Here is a 25,157-nt window from a genome sequence, read left to right as displayed (position 1 = left end):
TCCTGCTCGAGCGTTTTGCAGTGTTACAACATTAAAGTGATCCTCTTTTGGCATAGGACATCGTACAGCAAGAGCTCTTGGATATAATAGCCGCAAAGTTTAAGGTAAGCTAAGCTATTTCCTAAGCTCTTATTTGACATACAAATATATCAACTTTTTCTAAACGTGCAACATGTGTCAGGGGCACCCACCGATGGTTTCCTCCTAAATGCATTTAAAACAGTTTTTAGGCTATCCAGATTACTTTCAGATCTCAAGAAATGCATTCTAAACGGCGCTATAAAATTTGTATCTGTTCGGTCGTCTTAGGGCAACCTGAGTCAGTATTATTTTCCAGAAAATGTTAGATGTAATTTTCAGTTTTACGAAAGTGGGAATTTTTCTGATTCCTCGAAAATTTTAGGTTTTCTTTTCTACGAAAAATAGGCTGATTTGGGGACTGACATGCGAAAAATTAAACTCTAGACAATCGTAGGGGAATTCATTACATATGCTACGATAATTGCACATGGTGGAACGGTCATCTAGAAATGTTTAACCTTCCTCAAGCTATAGAAAATTCTAGGCAATTTTTGCTTCTCCGAACAGATATTTTACAGAAAACAATCGTTGGGTGCCCCTGATGTGTATTGATATAATATACTAGCTATTTTACTGCAACCGATCTATTAATAGCGCTTTCTACTAATGACGTCACAAAATTCTGGTCCCTGCTGTCACTCAGACATTAAACCTGACCAGTGTAAGAGTTTAGTATGGGAAAGTCACGTTCGGCAACAAATTTTCTTCGTCTTTGAAGATGTTTATCGTTAAAGGAAACAAAATCCAGCTTGGTTTCGATAATAAATAACCTAAAAATAATCAACTCGTGCCAAGACAGCGTTAAACGTGGAAAAACCTATACAGATGAGTAGTTTTATTTCTTATGCGGCGTCCTAATGCTGTGGGTAAAATTATGTGAAAATGTGTGGAGAGCAGGGCTTCATAGCCGTGCGTGAAACGGTGCATTTGGCTAAATTTATAAACAAAGGTTGCTCAATTTGTTTTTCGAGTGCTTATGTTACGCTACTTAGTACTACAGGATATAATGTCGCAGATTCATATGGTCTACCTGGCCGCACAACAACAGAACAAACTTATACAATTTCCGGTCTGTGCTAATATTGGTGTGCTTTTCACCTTAGATATTCTGTCACAGGCTTGCCAGAAGCACATCCGAACTCGATTTTCTCTTTGGCAATTTCGGTTTTGGAGTATTACACAGCCAATAATGTTATGTCATGTTTCAGTGCATAACGGTACTTTCTGCCTAAGACAGAGAGCTAGGGATCCGATTTCAGTAGCCTTCTTTGTTCGAGTGGCTTTATTTTCTGATTTTAACCATTTATTTAGGTTACTGGACCAGGTTTTGCTCCCAATAGCAGTAGTACCTTTTATATATTGGAATTATGCTCAAAAAACATTTTAAAAACGCTCACTGCGAATTTTATGAACAATTTTCATGTCGGAAACGTATTTTTCCCATACAAAGCCTTGGAGTAGAATGCAAAGTTTGTCTGAGTCACGCGGGGGGTCTAAGGTGACAAAACCTATTTTTAGTAATAGTATAAAGCGCTATTGGGAATATCGATTTGAGCAATTGTCATACTTAGGCAATATCGTGTACATATGTTCACGCTAACATAAAATGTTGCTAAATTTAGCTATAAATGTTTCGCAAGTAGCACGAAGTTTGCAGCTTCGCGAACTGAATTTGGACATCTTTTCAAAAATACTTTATCTAAGACTGATGACCCAACTGAGAGAGTCTAAATATCGGGCTACATAGAGGAAGAATGGGCAAAAATATGCCTTTCATTTCATGCTACACTTGTCGAAAGTAACAACAAGTAGATACTTAAAAATGTTGGCGTCGTGACGAAAATGAACCGTAAACTGAGATAGTTAGTCACACGGACTCGCAATGGAAACATTGAATGGAGATATACAACAGAAAATGTAATAATTTTATCAAATTTATGTGAACTATACACATAACTTATATCAGTGTTTGTTTTGTAAACTTAAGATAAAAATCCCAAGGATTATTCGATGTGTTGGAAACTGGAGTCAAGTTACTAAACTTCTCGAGTTTTAGATTTGCATTTGTTATTAAAAGAACAAAATACAGTCGACTCCCGATAATTCGAACCTTCAAGGGAAATATAAAAAAGTTCGAGTTATTGGGAGTTCGAGTTGTCGAGGGTAAAATTATATAGAAAATGATCTAAAGGGAAATGAAAATTTGCTTCGAGTTAGCGGGAGGTTCAAGTTATCGAGGGTTCGAGTTACCGGGAGTTGACTGTAGGCTAAAGGTGACCACATTTCGTGATCCGCGACACCGTACCAAAAACCACCGTTATTGTTTTAGAAACTCACTGCGCTTCTTTGGCGCATGAAGGGATTGTGCTCTGAATGGGTTTTTTAATTCGAACGGAGAAGCCGTCTCCGCTTTGATACAAATCCCTTCAAAGATGACGAAACAAAAACACAGACAAACAAGTAAATCATTTCGATTTCATAAGCTATGACCCCGTGGCTTTGGCTTGCGTGCCTCCACCCAAACCGCAGAGAGTCAGTGGTTGCAGTGCATACCGGAAATGGTCGCTTTCGAGAATCGAGCCATTGGAGTCTCTTCTGAGAAGAGGTCCTAACACATCTTTTTTTGAAGGAGAATTCATAGCCTGCGTAGCTGACAGGATTAGTGTGGGTGTGCTGTATTAGGAAGCTTAAGCAACGATGACGGCGACGGCAACGAGGACGTCAAAAAAGCAATAGGTTTATTACGCAAAACAGAAACTTTGCAAGTGCATCACGCATTTCTGTTGCACGACTACGACGTGAAAATGCCTAACTGCAAGTTTTACGGAGGACGTAAACAAGCGACGACGAATTTCTTTTTCTCTCCCTAAACATGTTGAGTGTGGTCCTCAAGAAATATACTCCAGGGAAATTCACCTACATGTGCCATTTTCAGCCAATTAGAATAAACGTGACAACGTTTGAAAAAACGGGAGTTCATTTTAAAGCTGACGTTTTCGCTGCCGTTGCCGTCGTCGATGTTAAAGCTCCCTATTAATTTCGCGGCGGAGACGCGAGAAGGGTGGGTATACGAGTCAATTTGATGTCCGTCCGCCGCCAAAAAACGTTCCCCGGGCATAAGAATCCCGCCCGGCGGGGGGGGGGGGGTACTTTGAAGCTCCTGATTTAGAACGGGGTATCCATTTCAGAGGCGTTTTCTAGAACGGAGTATAATTTTTCGAACGCACGAAAGCTCCAGTTTTGTAAGCAGCCATTTGAAATTATTCAAGGACAGATTGCTTTTAAAAATACGGTTCAATGCGTTAACAAGCAAACTGTTGTACTCTTTGCACCGTAGAACGGAGTATAAAAAAATGGCCTATTTCTAGAACGGGGTATCAGTTTTAGGGCGAATTCTAGAACGGGGTATCAATTTTAGGGGAAATTTTTTTTAGAACAGGGTGCCAATTTGCAGTCCCGGGCGGCACACACCCACCCAAAAATATCCAAGTGCCCCCCCCCCCCCCCCTGGGGAATCCCGCCAGCTACGCAGGCTAGAGAATTCATTGCACACAATTTCTTGGTTACGATACATATATATCCATATTGTCACTACATCTGATCAGTTCAGTCGATAAAGTCGATACTCGATAATAATCGATAACTATCGATAAAATTGATCGATTCAATTGAAAATAAAAATAGGAAAAATTGTTGCTAATCGATGATTATCAATTTTAATTGATTTTTATCGAAATTATCGATTTTAATCGGCACTTAAATTTCCATGTGTTTTGGCGATTTACATTGGCAAAAAACGTTGTTTCCTGAACATATGTACATTGTTTCAGTGGCTTTGAACGGGTAAATTTGTAGCGAAATTTATTTTACAAATTACACCCAACACTAGGACTGTAAATCCCGTCGATTTACGTTTCTGCCGAATCTAAGTTGGGCGAAAAGGAGAAGGCCGGGGAGGAGGCCAATTCGGTACAGTTTCAATTGCGTTTCGACTTTGCGGACGAAGAAGGCAAAAGGTGCTCAGTGGGTATTTAATTATATAAAACCGATCAGCTTAACAAGCAAAAGAAGTATAATTCGAAAGTAAGCGGAGGAACAAATAAAAACACATAATATAACCCCAATCGCTAGCTGTTCGCAAGTTTTTTAAACGAGGCCCAGGGTTCAATGCATTATTAGGTTTTGAACCACGAAGGTAATGAAAGATCATGAACTCGACGATATCGCTAAAATTGTTCATTCGTTAACGCTGACAACAAGCTAAGTTGTTGCTATCGATCTCTATCGATTCACCCAAACTGAATCGATATCAGTCAAAAAGTGATTATCGACAATTACTGATTTATTGATTGGTTTCCGATGTCGGTTTTTATCTATTGCACTAGTCAGGACCAAAAGATCTTCGCATAGTCTGAGTGTTGAGCATAGAGAGAAAGCCGTGCGTCAAGTGGTCGCCTACAAGAGGCTAAAACAATGGAAAATTCCGTAAAACCGTAACCCCAAAAAGTGGTCGCGGTCGCTTACGAAGAGGTGTTCGTCTGGCGACAGTTTCCAACTGTAGTCAACGGTGTAATGATTTGACTGGGAAGATTTTGGTGTTTTGGATAGTCGACGGTCGCTTATGGGAGCTAAATAGTCGCTTACGAAGGGGGTTTCACACAGAGGTTCAACTGTTCTTTAAGTTTATTACAGACAGATTCCGTGTTGCCGTGCATCTGTATAGTAATAGGTAACAGATGACGTCAAAGTGTGGTAAAAACAAAAAAGTGGTACACTAACCACAGGCGAGTGTGTAATTGATGTTCTTGCCACATTCCGATGCCTTCTGTGAAATATTACTGAAAAGGACGCACTGTAACATGAAATCTATTTGTTTTATACAATCAACAGAAAAGAAAACCGAAAAATATTTTGCCTTCGTAAGTGTTCGAGGATTTGTGCCAGTTGAGGAATTTTCCAGGTCACCAACGGTACTCTTCGTATTGATCGTGTGTAGCCTGTTTACAGCATTCCTTACATTGTAGAAATTTGCACTGTTCAAGAGTTTAAAGATTGCGGAAGAACACAACGCGCTAATCTAAGTTATTAAAAAGTAAGTATTTTCCACTCGATTGCCTCTTTACTGACCTTCACTCACTGCTTCTCAACTTTTACCTCCTAAGGCTTTGGAGGTGGAGCTATGGTAAGTCTCACATGGGTTAAAGAAATTCGAAAGAAAAACAATTTATTTCAGTGGGTTTCCCTCAACTTTCGCGGACTTAACAGACGTTCTTGGGGCTTCGTCAAGCGTTCCTCGCCCACAAATGCGTGATGACTAGAACATTTGCTTGGGAGGCTCCTTGCAGCTGTGATAAACAAGTTGCAAAATGGTTTTCCGTTCTGTCTCATTACGGATAATCACGGTATATCGCTCTTGTCTGACAAACTGTAATAGAAAGATACTACTGTTTTTCCAGCTTTTAAAAAGCAAGAGGTAATTTCTCATAAGCTTTAACAAGAGGTAGTCAATATCGAACGTTCAGTTATCAAACTCAATATCTCGAACCTCATGCTCGATTACTTTCGACTGGGCTTGCTCACTGATTCACTGAAGCACCAATTTGTGAACTATGTTCAGTATATTTGTACAATTGTCTATCTTCACCTTTTAGAAAGTGAATACTATGATTAACAAATTAGCCACTCTTTTTTACATTCTAGATGGAAAGTGAAAAACCTGCCCTAATTCCGGTCGTTCAGGAAACTCAATCCCAACCTCCCTCTGGTCAACCAGTGCTGTCTCAACAACAACAAGCTTCAGCTGGACGGCCGATTACCGCTGTCCCTGCTCAACCAATTATGTACCAGATGGCGCCCGGTCAGCCAGGAGAACCTGCCCAACCGGGTCAGCCGGTTTTTATCCAGGTTCCTCCTGGTCAACCTACCACAACGCCACAGGGACAGCCAATTCAGTATTACTATGTCCCGGTTGGTCAGCCTGGGCAAGAGGGGCAGAAGATGCAACCGGGACAAACGGGGTTTGTTCCGGGTGCTCCTGGTCAGCCTGTGCAACCAGGACAACCAGTTTATATTCAGGGGGGCCCTGGTCAGTATCTGCAGCCTCAACAACAAGCCGCACAAGGTGGATGTGAAATCAATATTGATACTGGGTTTCTCAAATCACCTCTTTGTTACATCAAGATAGCTGAATTCGTGAGTACTGCTCTTATAAATGTTTTCGTATAATTGGCAATTGATTTAATTTGGTGTGTGTTAAGAAAAAAGAGAAACAGTGCTGCTTTAAGTCTATTTCCAATTTATGCCATGATTACATGATCACATTCTAGCTCTTGATATACGGAAAATCTTTTACCAATCTTTTATTGCCCGCCATTTTGACTACTGTGTGGCATTTCTGCAGCGAAACCGCATCCGATTAACTAGAAAAAGTAAATGAAAGAGCTCTGCGCTTCGTGCTTAAAGACAAAAGCAGTTCTTACACGGAATTACGGAATTACTTAAGAAACTTCCTGCCGTGTTTTTCTCTCTTAGGTCACTCTTTTAGGAGCATGGGCAAGTATCCTGAGGTATACGGACGGCCTCGCGGCCGAAGACGCAAAAGCAAACTTCTTTAAAGGGATCATGATTTTCAGCTGGATTATGGTCATACTCTATCTGATAATTTACACTCTAAGCCTCCCTAAGATGTGCAACTGCAGGCGCCTTTCGTTGTTTACTATAACGGTAAGTTTCCATCTCCAGTCATGACAGGTCTGCACTCTAGCATCCCACGCAGACGTTCAGTTAGGGCTTCTTCACGCGTTACTTCCCCACGTTCGTTGGGGAGGATTGCGTGACGAGCCAAAAGGACATGTGCTTGGGAGTATAGTGTGCACTCATGAACGAGTGAGTGGGTCAAAGAAATAATAGCGAGTTTATGTCTTAATAAAGCAACAGTTTCAGTTGTAGAGATCGATATTTTACATTTTTTATCCTCTATTGTACGTTGTGCGTTACGCACTACCCAAGACCGAGCCAGTTGGAGACGCTTTACAGTCGACTGTTCTTCGACTGATGATGATGACGATGTACGTTGATCAACTGCTAGACGTATAGAATTTGACTATTATATTGATTTTGACCTTCGAATCTATTTTATACTTTGCCTTATGCGACAGCAAAAGTTGGACGCCAGTCTTCCAAATCAAATCAAATTTCCATTCACCTCCTTCGCAATTTAGTACCTGGTGCAGACTAAACAGAGTGAGATCTGGGTACGAGATTAGGTGCAGACATAACACTGTTGATCAAATAACGAGTATTAGAAGAAGACGAAAAACCGAGCAATATTTTATCATTTTATTTTATTAATTTGGCTGAACTCTATTAGTCATAAAGAGTTACTAGGTAAGGTTTTTGTGAATGCGGAATAATCAAGGTCGACTGAACGAACTCGTTAGGTAATCTTAAGTTTTGGTGAAGCTTTCACTATAGGCTGTTATTTTCGGGATAGGCGAAAACAAACCCTGAAAATTCGTGAAAGGTCTTCACCGCTCCTTGGACGACCGAACAGATAAAACCTTTATAGCGATGCAAACTATTCATTTGTACTGCTGTTAGCCAATGAGAAGACAAATAATGAGTACAATGCATAATAATAAAATGTTGCCGGACGTTATAATTTCTACCCTTTAACTTCACTTCCAAATCAGTAACTATTTTCGTTTCAATGCTTTGCACTGAAGCTTTGTTCACACTCTACCGGATATAGCTTTTGCGCTTGACGACACCCATACCGGATAGGGCCTCTGTTCACACATAAGAACGTTGATTTCGGCGCGATTTTGTAACGGAGCGAAGACGCGACACGCCGCACTGATTTCAAGTGGAGAGTCACCTATCGGATAGGTGTTCGTACTATACCGGAAAGCTTTTTCGTATCGGCAAAAAAAGTTATCCGCCATTTTGTGAACATAGCCTTATCCTTGCATTGAAACAAAGGCATGGGGCAACCCGATAATGGCCCATTGCGCATGCGCTATCCAGTGGAAAGGGATGTATTCGCGTTGAACAAATGAGGCCCAGCGTTCATGACTGCTTTTGTGGACTGATTTGAGGTTTTGTCTTTCAGTCTGTGGTTAATTACTTCATCTTGTTCGCCTTGTTATTGGCTTGCACCGCAAACCTGGTACCTAGAGCTGTGGATTTGGGAAAAGTTTACAAATTTTTCACAGATGAAAGCAAGGGAAGAGTCATTGCTGTTTACATCGCCTTGGTAGGAATTGTTTGTTTGTTTGTTTTTTGTTTTTGCTACCTAATAACTCGCTGACCAGGGGCGTAGCTACCTGTACGCACAGTACGCATGTTAGCCTCCCACGCAGACGTTCTTAGGGGTTCGTTACGCGTTCCTGCCCCAGGAACGCGTGAGGAATTCTTAAGAACGACTACGTGGGAGGCTGTACGCACGTGCGTGTCTGAAAAAGTCGATCTTCGCAAAAAAGTTGATCTTATTTTATTTTATTTATTTATTGTATTATTTTGCCACACAGAATAAATTACAATTAGAATAGAAAAGATAATAAATAGTTAATTAATATTAAATTTGAAATGAGCATACAACTCCGAAGGAGAGACTGTGCCGAGGAAATCTCCGAGAAGCAGAGCTTATGAGGAAAAAGTAAAGAAAAAAAACGTGTATTTTAAGTATATAGTGTGCTTAGAGAAAAATATAGATATAAGGTGTTTAGGTATTTAGGTTGTATCTTGTCTGACCCTCTTGCTGCTTAAGCAACTCTTTCACCAGTTTAAGGGCCATTTGGACATCGTCTTCCTCAAAATTTCACGTTTTGAATCAGAGGACGTACGCGTCTTTGAACGTGTTGCCGCCATGATTATCCAAATATTTTTCCTATCTTCGCAGTATGATAAAAATGTAAAGCGAATTATCTAAAAAAAGAAAATATAAATCAAAAAAGCACAATATTCCTCAATTCATTTAACTCTGCCTGTTTAATTCTTTGAAATATTTTTTTCTAAAACAACGTAATTTTTTTCCGTTTTAAACCCGAATGTCAGTTTTCAGATAAGAAACATACAAGATATTTATTGGTGGAGCGAGATATTTTAGAGAAAAGGCGCGGAAAAGCGCGAATATTATAACAATAGCTCAGTTCAAGCTGGATGTATGAAGCATGAACACGTTCTTGTAAGGGGTGGGGTGGGGGGCGTGGGTTGGGGTATTTGGCAAATGGTGCATACTTTTGGAAAAATCTTGGCAACGCGCCCGCTAACGTCAGGTAAAACATTAACCCTATCAGCACTGAAGGCCGATCGAACCACTGCTATTAGAATCGAAGGGCCACTTATCGCAAGCTTAAAACCCACTTCCTTAAGTTCCTATTTAGCTAAAAGCCAAAATTTTTATTCGAAGAAAGTAACACCACCACTACCTCAACAGAGGCAAGATAGACCTTTTAAGAAGGAAAACATCCTTCTCGGCAATCGCCCAAAGATTTCCCAATAAAATTTCAAAGAGATTTTCTTAACATCCTTACTTGTCCTTTTGCTTTACAGGCCTTTGGCTTTATTTCCTGTATTTTGTTCGTCGTGGATATGGTACTGAATTATAGGTTATTTCAGACACAGAGAGCGCAGGAGCTTCCCGGCACTGCTCCGCAAGCCGGACTCCCTCAGAGAAGAGTTTGGGATATTAACTGGGAATACGTGAAATCGCCAGTGTTCTACATCAAATTTGCAGAATTGGTAAGTCAGTTTACCTTAACTACAAGGGAGATAGACCCATGCTCAAGAGATATAAGAAATATAAACATAAATAACAAAACAGCAAAGACAAAAGCGACTTGAGATTTCCCGATAGAAGAAACGTTGGGCTCTCATTTGCCTCCACTGAAGGTGAATTTTTGTGCTATTAAATCCCAAGAAATGTAGTTAAGAAATTGCACTATAAAACCTTCATCGCTCCAATACACCATTCTCCAATATCCTCCTTCCTGAGTGTTTAAGGCCAAAATGATTAATAATAATGTGAATGACAGTGATAATGATATCCCAAGAAATTACTGAGTCAACTTGACACTCGATCCATGTGTACGGATAATAGAGACCGGTTTCCCTCATCCAAAAAGAAAAATTAAGGAAATCTTGGGTAACTTTCTCGATCTAGCTTTCCCCTCGTTCTCGACGAAGTGATTTTAATCATATAATCCCTTTATACATGGGCCCTGAACTTGTCTAATAAAAGAATCTTTACTAAAAACTCTCGACCAAACTTGTACTCTCATATTGACTTGCTCAAAGAGAAAAAAACAAACAAACACCACAAATAAAAAGCAGACTTTATTTGATAACACTACGACATAAATAATATTTTTTTTAAAAATACTGAACTAAAAAATTGAAAGAAAGTCATTTGTCTTTGCTGTCTTTTACATCTGACAAGGCCTTACTGTTTGGAGCGTGGGTGTGCACCTTGAAATATTTCGACATGGATGTAGTAAGACAAGCTGAAGCTGCTTCCTCCAGTGGTACATCATCTTCAACTCGTGATCTTTCAAAAGAAGAATTCTTCAGAGGAATCACTATTTTCGCCTGGGTGATGGTCATCCTCTTGGCTTTGATATTTATATTCAGTTTTGACAAGATCAGCAGTCGTTCCTCACCTTGGACCCTGACGGTAAGTGATCATGACTACTTACCCCTCCCCCAATCTCAGCTCCTTTCTCTGCCCTAACCTCCAACGCGGTCAAACGCCTGAGGCGTTTTCCTGTTTAACTTTCATGAGTAGGTTGAGTATGATCGTCCGGGTGCACGTAACCCTGAGTAGGACTGTTGTTGTTGACAGTGAGTGCCGTTTCGACAACCTGTGCGGTAGTCATCTTCAGAGTGAAAGTGACCTGTATCACACGTCAGTTGATGGTATTAAACTCTGGTTATTGACCTGATTGGTCAATTGGTCGCGATGTTTTTGGTCGTCTGTCAGTTAAGCCGTGATGTTATTTAATATTGGCTATGAAGACTGCTCGTAATATATTTCCACTGTTCTCAAAATATTAAGCCACGTTGCGTTGAAAACGCTTCGCGACCAAGTAAAACAATACCGGAAAATGGCGCCGAGGGAAACACCTGTGTCAGTTTTCAAACACTCGGAACTGTCTTCTTCTTCGCCTGTCTTCGTGCAAGTGTCATAAATATGATCATAAATTACAGGTAGCCCAAGCTCACTATGAGATCCCTGAACAACATTATCCTACTTAGCTAATTAATTATTCATACAGCAAGAAAAATGGAGAAATGTTCTTTGAGGGGGGCGTAAGGGGGGTACGAATACCGCAATACCGCAAGTGGTAGCGCGAGAATACCGCAATACCGCATCAAAATTTAGCCAAATACCGAAACCGCAGTAACAAATGGGAAAAAGTTGACGTTGTCAATACTACAAATCCTCCTTTCAAATAGAAATAATACTTTTATATCAGTGTTTCCAAATCAAGGTGCCTCGATGTCAAGCGTACGATAAACATAAGATCATCGCACTCGTTTAGCTTTGTTTATTACATGTATACGTTTACATAAATGATACAACAGGAGTTTTCTAGTATCACTTTATATATTACTGACCTGGATCATAAACGGACGGAAAACAGTTGACTCTTATGAGGTTGTTTCAGATTCACAATTAACTCGGTTCTGTGTTGAGGGTTTCAAACCGACGACCCGGCCTGCCTTTTGGATTCGAAGGGCACACAGTACACACTAGCCTGCGTAGCATGGCGGTTTTGGTTAGGCGCGCTAAATAATAAGTCGAAATAAGGCGATGTCACAGCGTTTTGGGCATCCCCGCGTTTTGGGCATCCCCATTCCCAAATCCCTAGAGTTTTGGGCATCCCCTTCTCATATTACTGCAGCGTTTTGGGCATCCCCCGGTAACCTCCCGGGATGCCCAAATCGCTAGTGTTTTGGTCATCCCCTCCAAAAAAAATGCTGGATTTCGCGGGAAAATCGAAAACGTTTTAGAGATGGCTTTCGCTAAATATTAGAAATCTTTTCCAGTATCTTAAAAAGAAGGCTTATCCGGAAGGCTTTACAAAGCAAAAAAACGACTCTGCGAAATTTGCCAAAAAGTTGGAGTATGACTCAAAATTAGAGTCCTTGTTCTAGGTGGCCAAGGAGAAGAATGGCACAGCGCTACGACGAATTGTTCACCGAGGAAGAGAAAGCGAGGGTCTTCGAAGAGTGCCACTCCCCTCCTTTTTCTGGACACGCCGGCTGCGATAATACTTTTGCACCCTGTGAAGGTTGTTCCCAAGGTGTGGTACTCGGTCGGAATTGATTTAATAGAAGCCCCTACTACATCTCAAAACGGCAACAGATTAATTTCTTCTGTCCGGTAGGTGCAAGAGGCCTCTGTATAAATTGTGTGACAGCCTCTTGTGTGTCAAGTAGCGCTGCGGGGTTAAGTTGTACAGGCCTCAAATGTCATGCATACTATGAATTCAACACCGCAAAACGCAGTTTTATTCATGTTTGTCTTTTGATTGTTTTGTTTAGTATTCTTGTTTTTGGCTGTATGGAATCAGACGATCGCAGCTGCCGGCGATTGCGGCATTTCTCGCTGGTAAACAGTTCTATTAAATAAAATTGAAGCTTTGCAAAAAATGAAGCGTTGTACAGCGAAGGGATGTTATGCGGTTGTAAATTTCAATTTCGTCCCGTTTTGAGCCAACGTTTACTGCCTATGGGTTTTTTTCTGCGCAATAAACCCGGCGAAAAGTGTCAGACGGTATAATTCTAACATGCATCTACACTATTCAGCCGTAAATTCGTGATTGACAATCCCGACTTTTCGCCAGTCTGAAATAATTTAGGCAAAGTCGAAGCGGTCAGCGTTTTGGGCATCCCCCACCGGGGATGCCCAAAACGCTAGGGATTTGGGAATGGGGATGCCCAAAACGCGGGGATGCCCAAAACGCTGTGACAGCGGGCGCGGACGAGGAGATTGGGGCAGGAGCTGCTTCGCCGCTCACAGTGGTGCTGCCGACAAAACCATCTAAAACTGCCATGCCCGGGGTGGGGGGGGGGGGGGTACTTAAGGGGGGTACTTAGGTTAATATTTGGTTGGTATGTGCCGCTGGCCTCTCAGAGCCCCTACCCCATTCAGTCTATTCTGTGGCCAATTATAGGCCCCATCTTAGTCATTTGAACAAATATTTAATTTTCGCGATCCCAACTTCGTCACTTTCTATTTTTATGAATTGACCTTGTTTTAGATAGTCTGCTACACAGCCGTTTTTAGTGTCGTTTTTAGCGTTGTGTGACGACACTAAAAACGGCTGTGTAGCAGACTATGTTTTAGATTGAATGAAGAACACTTTACTTTTCATCTACCATACAAACATTCTGGTACCTTTGCTAACCGTAAATATGAAGAACTGTCTTACCCCAAAAAAGCAGAAAATGTGCGAACCCATTCTAAAAAACTCTCCGAAAATGCGACCCCATTATAGTCAATCCAGTCGTGAAAATGCGACCCCACCCAGCGGCACATCCTCATTAGCCTCTTATCAGGAAGTACCCCCCACCACCACCCCCGGGCTGCTATACTACGTAGGGTAAGCACACACGAATACTAGTACATTCTATATTCCTGCATGCACAACGAGAAGGACAAGTAGTAATTTTTAGACCACACCATCTTTATAGATTATCTTTCGACACTACGCAAATTATAATTATCTCACTGACCTCACTATTTGCTGGAATATCTGACTGATCACTTAGTTGACCCTCTGGATCGCTCTATATTGTTTGGCGACTGGGCACGAAAGTAGTGGTAAGATTGGTATAAAGGAGGTTAACCAAGCTGACTATTCCCACAAGGTCCATGAAGTCATAAATAATGCGACATGTTTGCGTATCATTGGAGGAAAAAGTTAATGTCGTTAATCATATCAAGTATTAACTGAAATTAGAAGCCATACGATTTGTCTGCACTGTTTGCGCAATTCTTGGGTTGCACGTGACGTCACCAAAAATCAAACTAAGAAACCATCGATTCTTGTGAGTGTCTACTTTCACGAGGTATTACAGTACCTAAACACCTTTACATAAACAAATTTTTGGTTCGAAAGGGTTCTTCGTTTTGCAAGAGAGGATGCTTGAATTTTGAATTTCCAGACTTTTGCGTGACGCGGCATTTTAATAGCTGGCGGCCTGGAAAGCTCTTATGTGGGTTAAAAACATAACCGATTTTGGGAGATTTTGCAATCTAAACATTCCTTGTCTCAGAATAAATATTACTGTAATCTTTATGAGTTCCTCAAGCGAAGAATTCATTCATTAGTAGGAAAACTCGAAAACAGATGTTTCTGTTGGTTTCCGGCGGCCATATTGGTGTTCCTGAAAGGGACACCAACATGGCGTTTCCATACAAAGCTTCATAAATTTAGGTAAACCGTTTTTCCCAATATCTCGCATTTGAAATATTTCACAGACCTGATTCTTGGCAAGGGTTTTTGTATATTTATGTTTTTTCAGTTCCCAGATTCTAGTCCTTCTGTATTGAATGGTTTGCATTTTTATTTTTCATTGCGTGACAGTGCAAGCCGAGAATACAATCTCCGACTGTGCACACAGGTCACGCAGGCTAGCCAGGGGGACCTTTTAGGATTTGTATCCTCTTGTCGTGAAAAAGAAGCAGATCACCGCGACACAACGATTTTTTCACCGACTACCGCGGCGTAAAATTTAAACTTACCGCAAACCGCTTGGACTCTCAAAACCGCAATACCGTACTTTGAAATAAAAATTACCGCAACACCGCACCAAAAATGACCCAATACCGCAATACCGCAAACCCTTACGCCCCCCTCTTCTTTGCTCACTAAATTAGCAAAATGTACATTGAATATCGCTTTGAAGCTTACCTTTAGCGTCTTCTTGTTTTTCTTTGTATTCTGACGGCATTTCAGACCTCCTAGGCACTGTTTAAGGCCTTTTTCTGAGCGACAGTTTTTCACCCAGATGACAGTAGAGAGAAGAGAAGAGAAGGTTGGCAAACCTCTCTTGACCGGCTCCGCTCTCGGCGACGATAAATTCCGTGACATTTGCGACATGGAGACAATTCCGCCAGAAACAGATGTCCTGATAAATAACGCACATTTTCCATCATTCACATCGCCAAAATTCCCATTTCGAAGGTCCTAAATCGCCAACGAAGTGGGCAATACACGGCTGGAGGTTAGGCGAGTCGAGAGCAGACCCGCAACGGACTCCAACCGTCAAGTCGACAAAACCGACGCCGGCTGGCAGGGTCAAATTGTTCAACCGTCAAAGGACAATTGGAGCATTTAGCCTACTGGGCACAGTAACCGATTTTTCACTTCACGCATTGCACTCCGGTAGCCTGAGTATCAGGCCTTCCTAAGGGGCTAGGGGAGAGGAGATTTTAGATCCCTTTTTCGCTTCCATCTTTCCCCTTTTCCCCAGAAACGCCTGATACTCAGGCTAGCACTCCGGGTAGCGGAAGTCAAGCATCGCGTGTGATAGTGACATGTAATATCAAAACATGTCGCGTTGTTGCATTTGGTTGATCTCTACTCTTCTTTTTAAAAAGCGTTTGACAATGGTTTTTTTATGTATGATCTAGAAAAAAAATGTTGCAATAAGAATTACCTTCTATTATAAGGAACAGTCAACGGCGAATTAAAACTCCTTCAAAATCGCTCAAAAAACCGCTTTTGAGGTAAAAGGACGACTACATACCACAGGTAAGGTAATTCAACGTTTATTTATCATTGATTTATATACATAGTTAGCGACATATAGCTATAGGTGAGGCAAACGGTAAATAACAATCGGCTACACAAACAGATTGTGCGGGCTCCCTGTGGCATAACCTCGGCCTTGTATTGCCCACTTCGTTGGCGATTTAGGACCTTCGAAATGGGAATTTTGGCGATGTGAATGATGGAAAATGTGCGTTATTTATCAGGACATCTGTTTCTGGCGGAATTGTCTCCATGTCGCAAATGTCACGGAATTTATCGTCGCCGAGAGCGGAGCCGGTCAAGAGAGGTTTGCCAACCTTCTCTTCTCTTCTCTCTACTGTCATCTGGGTGAAAAACTGTCGCTCAGAAAAAGGCCTTAAACAGTGCCTAGGAGGTCTGAAATGCAGTCAGAATACAAAGAAAAACAAGAAGACGCTAAAGGTAAGCTTCAAAGCGATATTCAATGTACATTTTACTAATTTAGTGAGCAAAGAACTTTTCTCCATACAACGTCTTATAATTTTCTTGCTGTATGAATAATTAATTAGCTAAGTAGGATAATGTTGTTCAGGGCTCTCATAGTGAGCTTGGGCTACCTGTGCATAAATATGACTCATTGACAAAAATAATCTTTAACGGTTAAATCATCAGGCAAAGAAAAGCAAGACTTACCTTCTCCGATATTCAAGAGATAACGAACGTGCCGTGAAATCGCTGTCACTAGAACATTCACATCCAGCCTCGAATTTCGCTGTAAGCCACGACTGAAATATATTATTTTCGAGGAAAGTACGTTGAAGGTTTTTAAACCACTCTCTTTTGCACTGTTTCAGGTCAGAAATCGTTTTTTTGCGACCCGAGTTCCTCCGTTTACCGCCATGGCCGCCTCTGCCACTTGCAGCCGCCATCTTTTTTTAGCCGGGTCAATCTTAAAAAATTCTGCAGAATTTTTCAAGCTTTGAGCTTCGGCCCGCACATGCGCAGTTCATGAGATTGACCCTTTAAGTAAGACTTAAGAGCTCCTAAGTTTTACTTAACCAAAAATGCGTGTGCATGTAAAGGCTTAAGTAAAATCTGAAAATACTTTACTTTGCATCTCATTAAAGTCGGAAAGTTGAAACGATTCAAGAAAGTTTCAAGTGACTCATGAAAACCATCCTTAAAACCGACTTAGCGAACTTGCAGTTTCTAAGCTTTGAGAAAGGCGAAGCATGTCAATCAATCTTAATTATGTTGCTTGGGAGGCCGGGGCGCCGTCGATCCTCTTCTTATTCAACAACGAAAATATATGTTTAAAGTTACTCAAGCGGCTTACTTTAACCTCTGGTTGTTCTATTTTCATAAAGACGTTCCGGACCAGACCAAGCGATAGCTTTTCGATGGGGACGACGAAGCTCGGTTGTACTCCACCGGGAAGGCGAGAAGGGTAGTTAGGAATGAAGTCTTCGTTATACAAAGATGGTTCACCTCCGATCACAGGCGGCCCAAGCTCAGTGTGTGAGTTTAATCATAGTTTCATATTGCGTAATTTAAAATGGTCGTGAATATAAAGGATTTGTATGGGAATTCAGGTAAAAGATTCAAGTAGATAAATACTCGCTAGAATGTTCAATAAAACACAGCTTACCGTATTTGCTTCCATTGCGATTTTTATAATACAACGCTACTGACGAAACAAAGAACGCCTTTGCATCCATCTTTTGCTGCTTAATTAGGAAACGCAACAATGATTGATTGCTATTGTTCAGTCAATTGCTTTGCTGGTTTTTACAAAAGGACTGTTTGAATTTGACAAATTGTTACGCCTCATTTCACGATTACAAATCAATATGGATTGACATACTTAGTATGTTAACCCTTGTTGATACGAACACCCCTGTTTGCTTATTTTAGCTTCCGCCCAAGCTACATTTAGTGCAGGAGTACAAAAATCAAAGATAACAACTCTAGTTTATGTTGGGAGTTCCCGGATGGTGCACAACCTTTCTTTTATTGTTCACGGAATAATTGTGATGGAATCAACCAATAGTTAATGGAATGGAGTGGAATGGTTATGAAGGCCGCCAAACTCCTTTGCTTAATGTTTCTGTGGACCTGAAGGTACACAACGTACGTTCAATAGCATCCCTAGCAATGTGATCGTATTGACCAATATTAACATTGCATTAATTTATTCCGTCACAATTTGCCAAAAGAAAACAAAGGATTGTGCACCTTCAGCAAGCTTCCAACATAAACTGCAGCACCGTGGTATTTTATATAGTTGATGTTTGCCGCCTTTCATAACCGGTCCCCTCTAATAACAATGAATAAACTAATGCGACTTTTTTTTATTGGTCAGTAAGAACAAATGATAGCAATGCTACCCTTTTTTTTGACAAACAGCAGCGAGCTAGGGAAAACCGGGTTTTGGTGCAGATCAAGATCGGAAATACAGGAAAATTCTTAAAATTAAAGGCAAGGCTATAATATCGTTTCCCCTGGGAATCAAATTAAGCCAGTGCCATGCCACGCCCAGATTGGTGCTCTTTTGGGGTAATAAAAAGCGTATCACTTTGTTTTCTTTACATGGGTGTTCCTCCCCCTGTGAGTTTGAGCTGAACTTAAATTCGATAGCTCCAACATTGATTAACGCAATTGATCAGTTTTACCAGTGAGCTGAAAGTGGCGGCCTAAAGAGTTTTTCTGTAGAAAGTTCGTTTTATTTTTATTGCGTGGGTTGTTCTGTAATGAAGTGGCCCAACTTAAATTTAGGGTTCCAGTTCTTCCAAACTAAAGCTCGAAAACCTGCCAGTGGTCGTAGACAACATAATTATGCATTTTAAATATTAATTTTCTTCTTCATGTAAGCTCCATTTAATAATCTCTAACTGTTATTCGTACGTTATAGGATTTACATCAATTTTAATTTCCTAAAACGCGTTTTCTTTTCTTCTTTCAGTGCCAGCTCGAGCGAGAGGAAACTAATAGACTAAATGGTAGGCAAAAACGTCAAAATTGAACAATTGTTCATCGAAGCTACATTGAATTTAATTCATGTTGCTCACTTATACTTTATGAAAAGTGTCCCATATAGGACGGGAAATGCTCCTCTAATTATTGGTATTGTGTTAACGCTTTGAGTTAATAACTGACAAAAATGCTCGAATCTGATTGAGCATCAGAATATTCTTACCTATCATATTCCTAGCAACTTGTAATAAATCAGGTCATATCGTAACGTCAATTAAAGAAATAAAACTTTTATGCAGTAAATTTTAGTAATCCATAACGCCATTTACACGAGGAAATAAATTGCGTGCATACAAAGACCATGAACTTAAGTATACGAGCAATACTGTACGTCTAAGGTACGTCAAAAAAGAGTTTTAGCAACAACAACGTTACCGGCGACGGCAACGAGGACCTTTAAAAAGCAATAGCTAGGTTTTTTAAGCAAAACAACAACTTTGCAGGTTAGAGTTGGATTCATTTTGCCGGTATAATTTGTGTAGGTAATAGCGTGATTTCTAGTGATGTTTGGCATAAATACTACGAGTGATATTTCTAAATTGTTATACTTAATTTCGGCTAGTGAAATTTGAGACAATTTTGAAATATCACGGGTGGTATTTATCCCAAATACCACGTACAAATCATGTTATTATTTGTTTGTATTACTACCCGCAGTTTGTAATTTTCACATGTAGGTATTTCAAATTAAACCAAAAAAAAACCACTGCTCCAGTAAGCCAATCAAATTGCAGAAATTTGTCAGGTTTTAGTATAATGGGCATAATGGTAAAGTCGGAACATCGAGCATAATGCCGGCATAATTAATGCATAAAGAAATGATTGATATTGAGAAAATTAATATTTCCATAAATGTAACGAAAAATTTTCACTTCAGTAAGAAATTAACTTATTCACAGGCTTGTTTGAAAATTTCTTTCAAGGCCTGGTTGCCCGGCCTTTGCATCATTATTTGTCGTTTATTTTTTGTAAATTTGTAATTGATGCAATAAAATATTGTGTTTCTGGTTTATGGAGGTATTTTTTTCTGCAGGCATGGGAAAGGGCAACAAATATAGCCAAGATCAGTCGAGAATAATGCTACTTTTTGAGCATAATTTTAGGCATAATGATGTTATTTTGAGGGTGACGATCAAAAGCAAAATGCTCAAATTTTCGGGCATAATGTATCTAACCCTATCACAGGCGCATCACTCATTTAATTGTGCATTTCTTTGCCGTCACTACACGACTACGACGTGAAACTGCTTAATTTCACGTTTTATGGAGGACCGTTAAACAAACGGTGGCGAACGTGTCTTTCTCATTCTGACCTTGAGTGCAGTCCCCAAGAAATCAACTCCAGGGAAAATTCCCCTTTACATTAGACATTTTCATCGAATTAAAATAAACGCAACAAAGGTTTAAAAAAAAAAACGATAATTGTTTTTTTACAAGTGAAGTTTGCGCTGCCATCATGCTAAAACTCTAACGCGTGTTAGTAATTTCAGAGGAAGTCAGGAGCCCAATCAGTCAGGAAGTTCAATCATGTGGTGTAAAATCATAGGTCGGACCAACGTTTGGACCCATGTACTGGTCTCCATGGATGTCAATAGGAATTTGAACCAGTTCCTGTAGTTCGTTAAATAGTGGGACCATCAGGCCAATTGCATCATAAATCTGACCAGCATGACCATTGAACACGTTGTCCAGAGATTTCAACAGTCTTGTATAATTTATGTTGAACTTTACCGCCGCGGTGAACGCTTGAGTATTGTTCACATACATGGACAAGTTTGGGTTGGCAACCATCGGCCAAACGGCATCGGGATCAAAAGGAATCTTGGGACCGGTGAAGCGATACGTGCAATTGAATTTCTATCAAGTAGGATTAGAAGGTAGTTTAAGCACTCTTTACACAACGGGTAGGAGAGAACCCTGGGAACGAGCTTGTCTTTACACACAGATGTATCGGTAGTTGAAGCGTAAAAACATATGAGTAAAGTGGCGATAGAAACAGGTTCTCCTGGTATCCCTACTACTTCAGGGGGTGGGGGTGGCTGGATAAGTGGGGGACTCTTCTTTGAGGGGGACCCGGGGGGAATTCCATATGAAAGGGGCGGGGATACTCGTCGGAGTTCAATATGGACTTGGCCCAACCTATTTTTGACCCCTAAAAGAGACCATTTTAAACTTTGACAACATGAATCGAGTAAATAAAACGAATTGAAGATATACATTTTTTTTACATTTCTTCGCGTGCAACCCTAAAAGAGACCTTTACTGCTAAATATAATGGCGTTTTGCCCAGAACACCCTCAGTGAGACCAAAATCCGAAATTTTACACCCCTAAGCAAGACGACGAACATCCCCGCCCCTTTCATATGCGAGTCCCCCCCGGGATGGGGGGACCAAGTTGGATATTTTGACCTAGGGGTACTGTCACAGTTTGTAATGATCATCGCACTTTGTAATACCTGTCGCAACTTGTATTAAACCGTGTCGCACTTGTTAATAAAAACGCTGTCGCAATTTGTAATAATTCCATTTTTTCTGCCTTAATTAATCACATGACCAACGAGAATCACTTTTGTGAAAGACATGAAACTTCCTGTGACATGTCACCAAAAAAAAGAGAAATAAATCATCTCATATATTTGAATTCAAAAATATTTAAATAACAAAGCAACATTTAACATCAGAAAATTCATGAATAACCTGGCATTCGTCGTCGCAATCCATGTTTGCTTGTACGTGACACGTGAAGTCTTCGGAGTGGGGGGGGGGGGGGAGATAATTCCGTATACATGTATGGGCTAGGTAGGTAAGTATCGCTGAGGATCTCGAACCTTAAATAGGGTGTCATTTTTTACCTTGTTGGCTTTGTGTCTTTGGTTTGATCCTTAGATAGGGTAACTCAAGTAGTAATGGATGGTTTGGCTTATTTGATCCTTTCCATTTTTCGGGAAAGAAATCCTGAACACGCTCGGAAGAATTCCAAGGTCTTACGAGTTCTACGTTGGGAAGGAGACTTTTTTACTATCCCCACGGTGTTTGCTTAGCTCCATAGAAAAAAAATGTTTTAAGATGGAATGATACTCCTTTTGTTCCTATATGCGACTAAATCAAGAGAGAATAATGGATCACAAGGTCAGCCGGCTCAGTCTATGACCCCGAGTGAGTTTTATAAAAACAGGTACATACAAAGGTATTGGCCAGCGACTAATTGGATTTTGTGTTTTTGTTTCTGTTGTGGTTCGACGGTTTGCCACTGGTGACGTTTTCGTTTATTTGAAGTAAATTACATTTTGAATTTTTACAGGCCTCGTCTGATTAAGTTGGCCAAAATATAGAAGCCACTATTACTTCTTTTAAGATTGCGCGTTAGACAAGTACGGTGTTGTGTCGGCCTGTTATAAGATCTAAAAAGGAAAGCTTTCCAGGTGTCCTTATTTGAATGATGTAAGGATGGATGTTACGATTTGTGGAAATTAAATGCCTTTTATTAATGGCTCTTTTGTGTCTAGATTCTGTACTCTGACAACGCTCTGTCCTGCGGCACATCCCCGTATTGGCCATATAAGGGAGTACGCCCCCTCCCAGGTAACCATTGCATGCAAACCATCTAATACAATAACAAGAAATATAGAATCTCGTATACCTCAGGTAACTAATCAACATTAATTTTAAAAAAATGTTTAGGACCGTGAATAAAGTTAATGGATTGAATGAGGGGAGATATAAATTATAAAAGTAATTTTGTAAGTTACGTGTTTGCAGACGTCATCATCTCTGTTTACGAAGTACCATTCATATTTTGGCATTATATTAATGTTGACGAAGTAAGTTGAATCACTCTAAAAAAATTATGAAAAAGTGCGATGGAATTATTACAAATTGTGACAGCTTTGTTTATTACAAAGTGCGATGGACAGTTATTGCAAATTGCGACAGCTTTTTTACTACAAAGTGCGACACGGTTTATTACATTAATTGCGACAGGTATTACAAAGTACGACGAATATTACAAATTGTAACGGTACCATTGTAACCTGTAAGTGGGCGCTTAAAGTACTCGGGAAGGGCGCTTTTTTTAAGAAGCACGGTAAATGTATATTAGTCTCTAAAACTCTCTAGACGATAATGTTACCTCTTCTCTGTACGGATTGGGATAGACTTCTATCTCACGTCCATGAGAAACAGACAAGAATGTGTAGTAATGTGAGAGCTCCTTATTTCCTTCTTCTGAAATGGCGTCGGGATTGCATGGAGAACTTCCTTCACCTTGATCAACGATAGCTTCGATGGCATCTACAGCTGAGAGGTAATCAGTCACATTCATGCTATGGTGGCTCACGTTCCATCTCTTGAGACTGACTTGTTTGCTCACATCTCCTGTAAATATTGACTCATTAGTGCCACAACCCGTGAGGTAGCCAAGGCCCTGTAGAATGTATCTGTAGAAACCACCGATTGTGTGGTTGTGATAAACGAGATCGTCAGTTGAAGAAAGGCCATGCTGAAACACAAATTAAAATGCGCTTTAGAAATCTTTTTCTTTTCCTTTTCTTTTCTTTCTTTATTGATACATGTCTGTTGCTTGTACAAATCTGAAGATCTTAGGATAAAGGGCGGGGCTGTGCTAAACTCCTTTCACCATTTATTTAAGGTTACTATTGGACAGCAAAAAATATTAACGCTTATCCATTGGTATTGGAAAGATAAACTAATCGCATTCCGTGGAAATGTCCAATTTAAAGAGTCAAAAAGACTGTCTAAAAACTGTCGGTTTACGGGATCGCTATACGTAACACACGTCCGTCCGCCTCACCGCCATCTTTCTTTCCGGGGATAACGCTTTTCCTAGTCCCTGTACGGCGTCTTCCCAGGCCTTCTCGGTCAATGCATTTCGGGGACGTTTCCGAGACAAAAACTCACTCGGATCACGTGACCCGAAACGGAGCGGTCAGGCGCAGTAATGACGCCCAGGGACGAGAGGCAAGATAACGCTATCCAGGAGCTATCCACTGGACATTAAGAGTCGGTTATTCAAACGAAGTCTAACATAGGCCGAGGTTTAAGAAATCATTGGATCACTAGATCTCCTTCTTAAGAGGTTAATTTTAGAAAAATAAAAAGTACTCGTCCAATCTACGCTATATGCTCTGTTCAAATTGTTCACGAAAAACGGTGTTTAAATGAAAGCGCTGGGCAAACCACTCCAACTGAAAATGGCTTAGAACGCGGTTTTGTTAAGGGACCGGTCATTATTTATCGCCTGGGGATGGCGGGGGGTGGGGGAATATTTGGGGCTAAACAAGGTGAAACTTAATATAATATTTGATGACTTTCACGATCCCCCGGGCTCCCCATGTCTTCTTCATTTTCCAAGCAAATCTGAGTGGTTCCCCCTCTGAATCCTTCCAAAGCTTTCAGCGATCCCCCCTTTTAGGTTCTCAGTTACGACTGATCCCCTCTTTTGTTCTCCTAAAATCAAGTGATTCCCCCCCCCCCCCCCCAGGCGATAGATAATGACCGGTCAAACAAGGGCTAAACTCCGATCAATTAACTGGCCCTAAATCTCTATCCACTGGATAGTGCAAATGATATTCGTAATGCTTATCCACTGGATAGAAATTCGCAATGTCAACGGTTTAGCAGTTTTTCTGAGAAGTACACCAGAAAAGTTCAAATCGGAATGTGGCTCAGAGATGAAAGGTGTAAAGTCCAGAATAGTCAATATTATAATAAAAGGGCGTTTTTTGAGACCCACCTTTTTTGCTTCTCTATGAATCACCTTTAACAATCGACGCTGCTTAAATTCTGTAGTCAAAATAATATTTTATTTTTAATAACGCAGTTAGTAATGTAAGTTATTATTGACGCGATCAAAGTGTTAATCCATAAACAGCATGAACAGCGCAGCGTGGTACTATAAAATTGGGCTGCATGATTCGAAGGTTTTTTAATTGTTCCTTGAGTAAGACGCAAATCCAGTTACGTGCATGTCATGGCCCATTTAACTCAGTTTAACTATATGCAACTACACCTATACACGCTGAAGCAATCTTGATTTTCATCCCACTGATATTTTCTGGCTTGCCGAGTGTGGTCGTTTCCCCTTCAAAACTACCAGTCCATTTCAAGGCAATTTGCGTTATTGAGCATATATACAAATTCAATTAATTTTGGTAGCCGGCCTAAGAGCTACGATTGACCGTATTTCGGAATAAGAATAAATGGCAAATCATTTCTTTGCTCAAGTAGTTTAAGGCCTGGGACTAAGGCGATTACTTGTGGAAAATGAATTATTGGCCATA

General features: G+C 40.5%; 2 protein-coding genes across 2 annotated transcripts in view; one reads left to right on the top strand and one right to left on the bottom strand.

Moving 5' to 3' along the window:
• The window catches only part of LOC140927355 (uncharacterized), a 28,151-nt gene extending 17,341 nt beyond the window's left edge, over positions 1-10,810 (top strand). Inside the window, exons 2-6 of the mRNA XM_073376984.1 lie at positions 5,782-6,273; positions 6,613-6,804; positions 8,192-8,335; positions 9,634-9,822; positions 10,520-10,810. Coding sequence (XP_073233085.1) covers positions 5,782-6,273; positions 6,613-6,804; positions 8,192-8,335; positions 9,634-9,822; positions 10,520-10,810 — 1,308 coding nt within the window. The remainder of the gene's footprint in view (positions 1-5,781; positions 6,274-6,612; positions 6,805-8,191; positions 8,336-9,633; positions 9,823-10,519) is intronic.
• Positions 10,811-18,155: 7,345 nt separating this feature from the next.
• The window catches only part of LOC140927354 (uncharacterized), a 13,363-nt gene continuing 6,361 nt past the window's right edge, over positions 18,156-25,157 (bottom strand). The window contains exons 3-5 of the mRNA XM_073376983.1: positions 24,611-24,660; positions 22,988-23,356; positions 18,156-20,714 (exon numbers count right to left, since the gene is read on the bottom strand). Coding sequence (XP_073233084.1) covers positions 20,379-20,714; positions 22,988-23,356; positions 24,611-24,660 — 755 coding nt within the window. The 3' untranslated portion in view covers positions 18,156-20,378. The remainder of the gene's footprint in view (positions 20,715-22,987; positions 23,357-24,610; positions 24,661-25,157) is intronic.

This window comes from Porites lutea, chromosome 2, assembly GCF_958299795.1.
Source record: "Porites lutea chromosome 2, jaPorLute2.1, whole genome shotgun sequence".
Classification (NCBI taxonomy): domain Eukaryota; kingdom Metazoa; phylum Cnidaria; class Anthozoa; order Scleractinia; family Poritidae; genus Porites; species Porites lutea.
The sequence above is the reverse complement of the archived record's forward strand: the minus strand, read 5'-3'. Positions and strand labels throughout refer to the sequence as shown.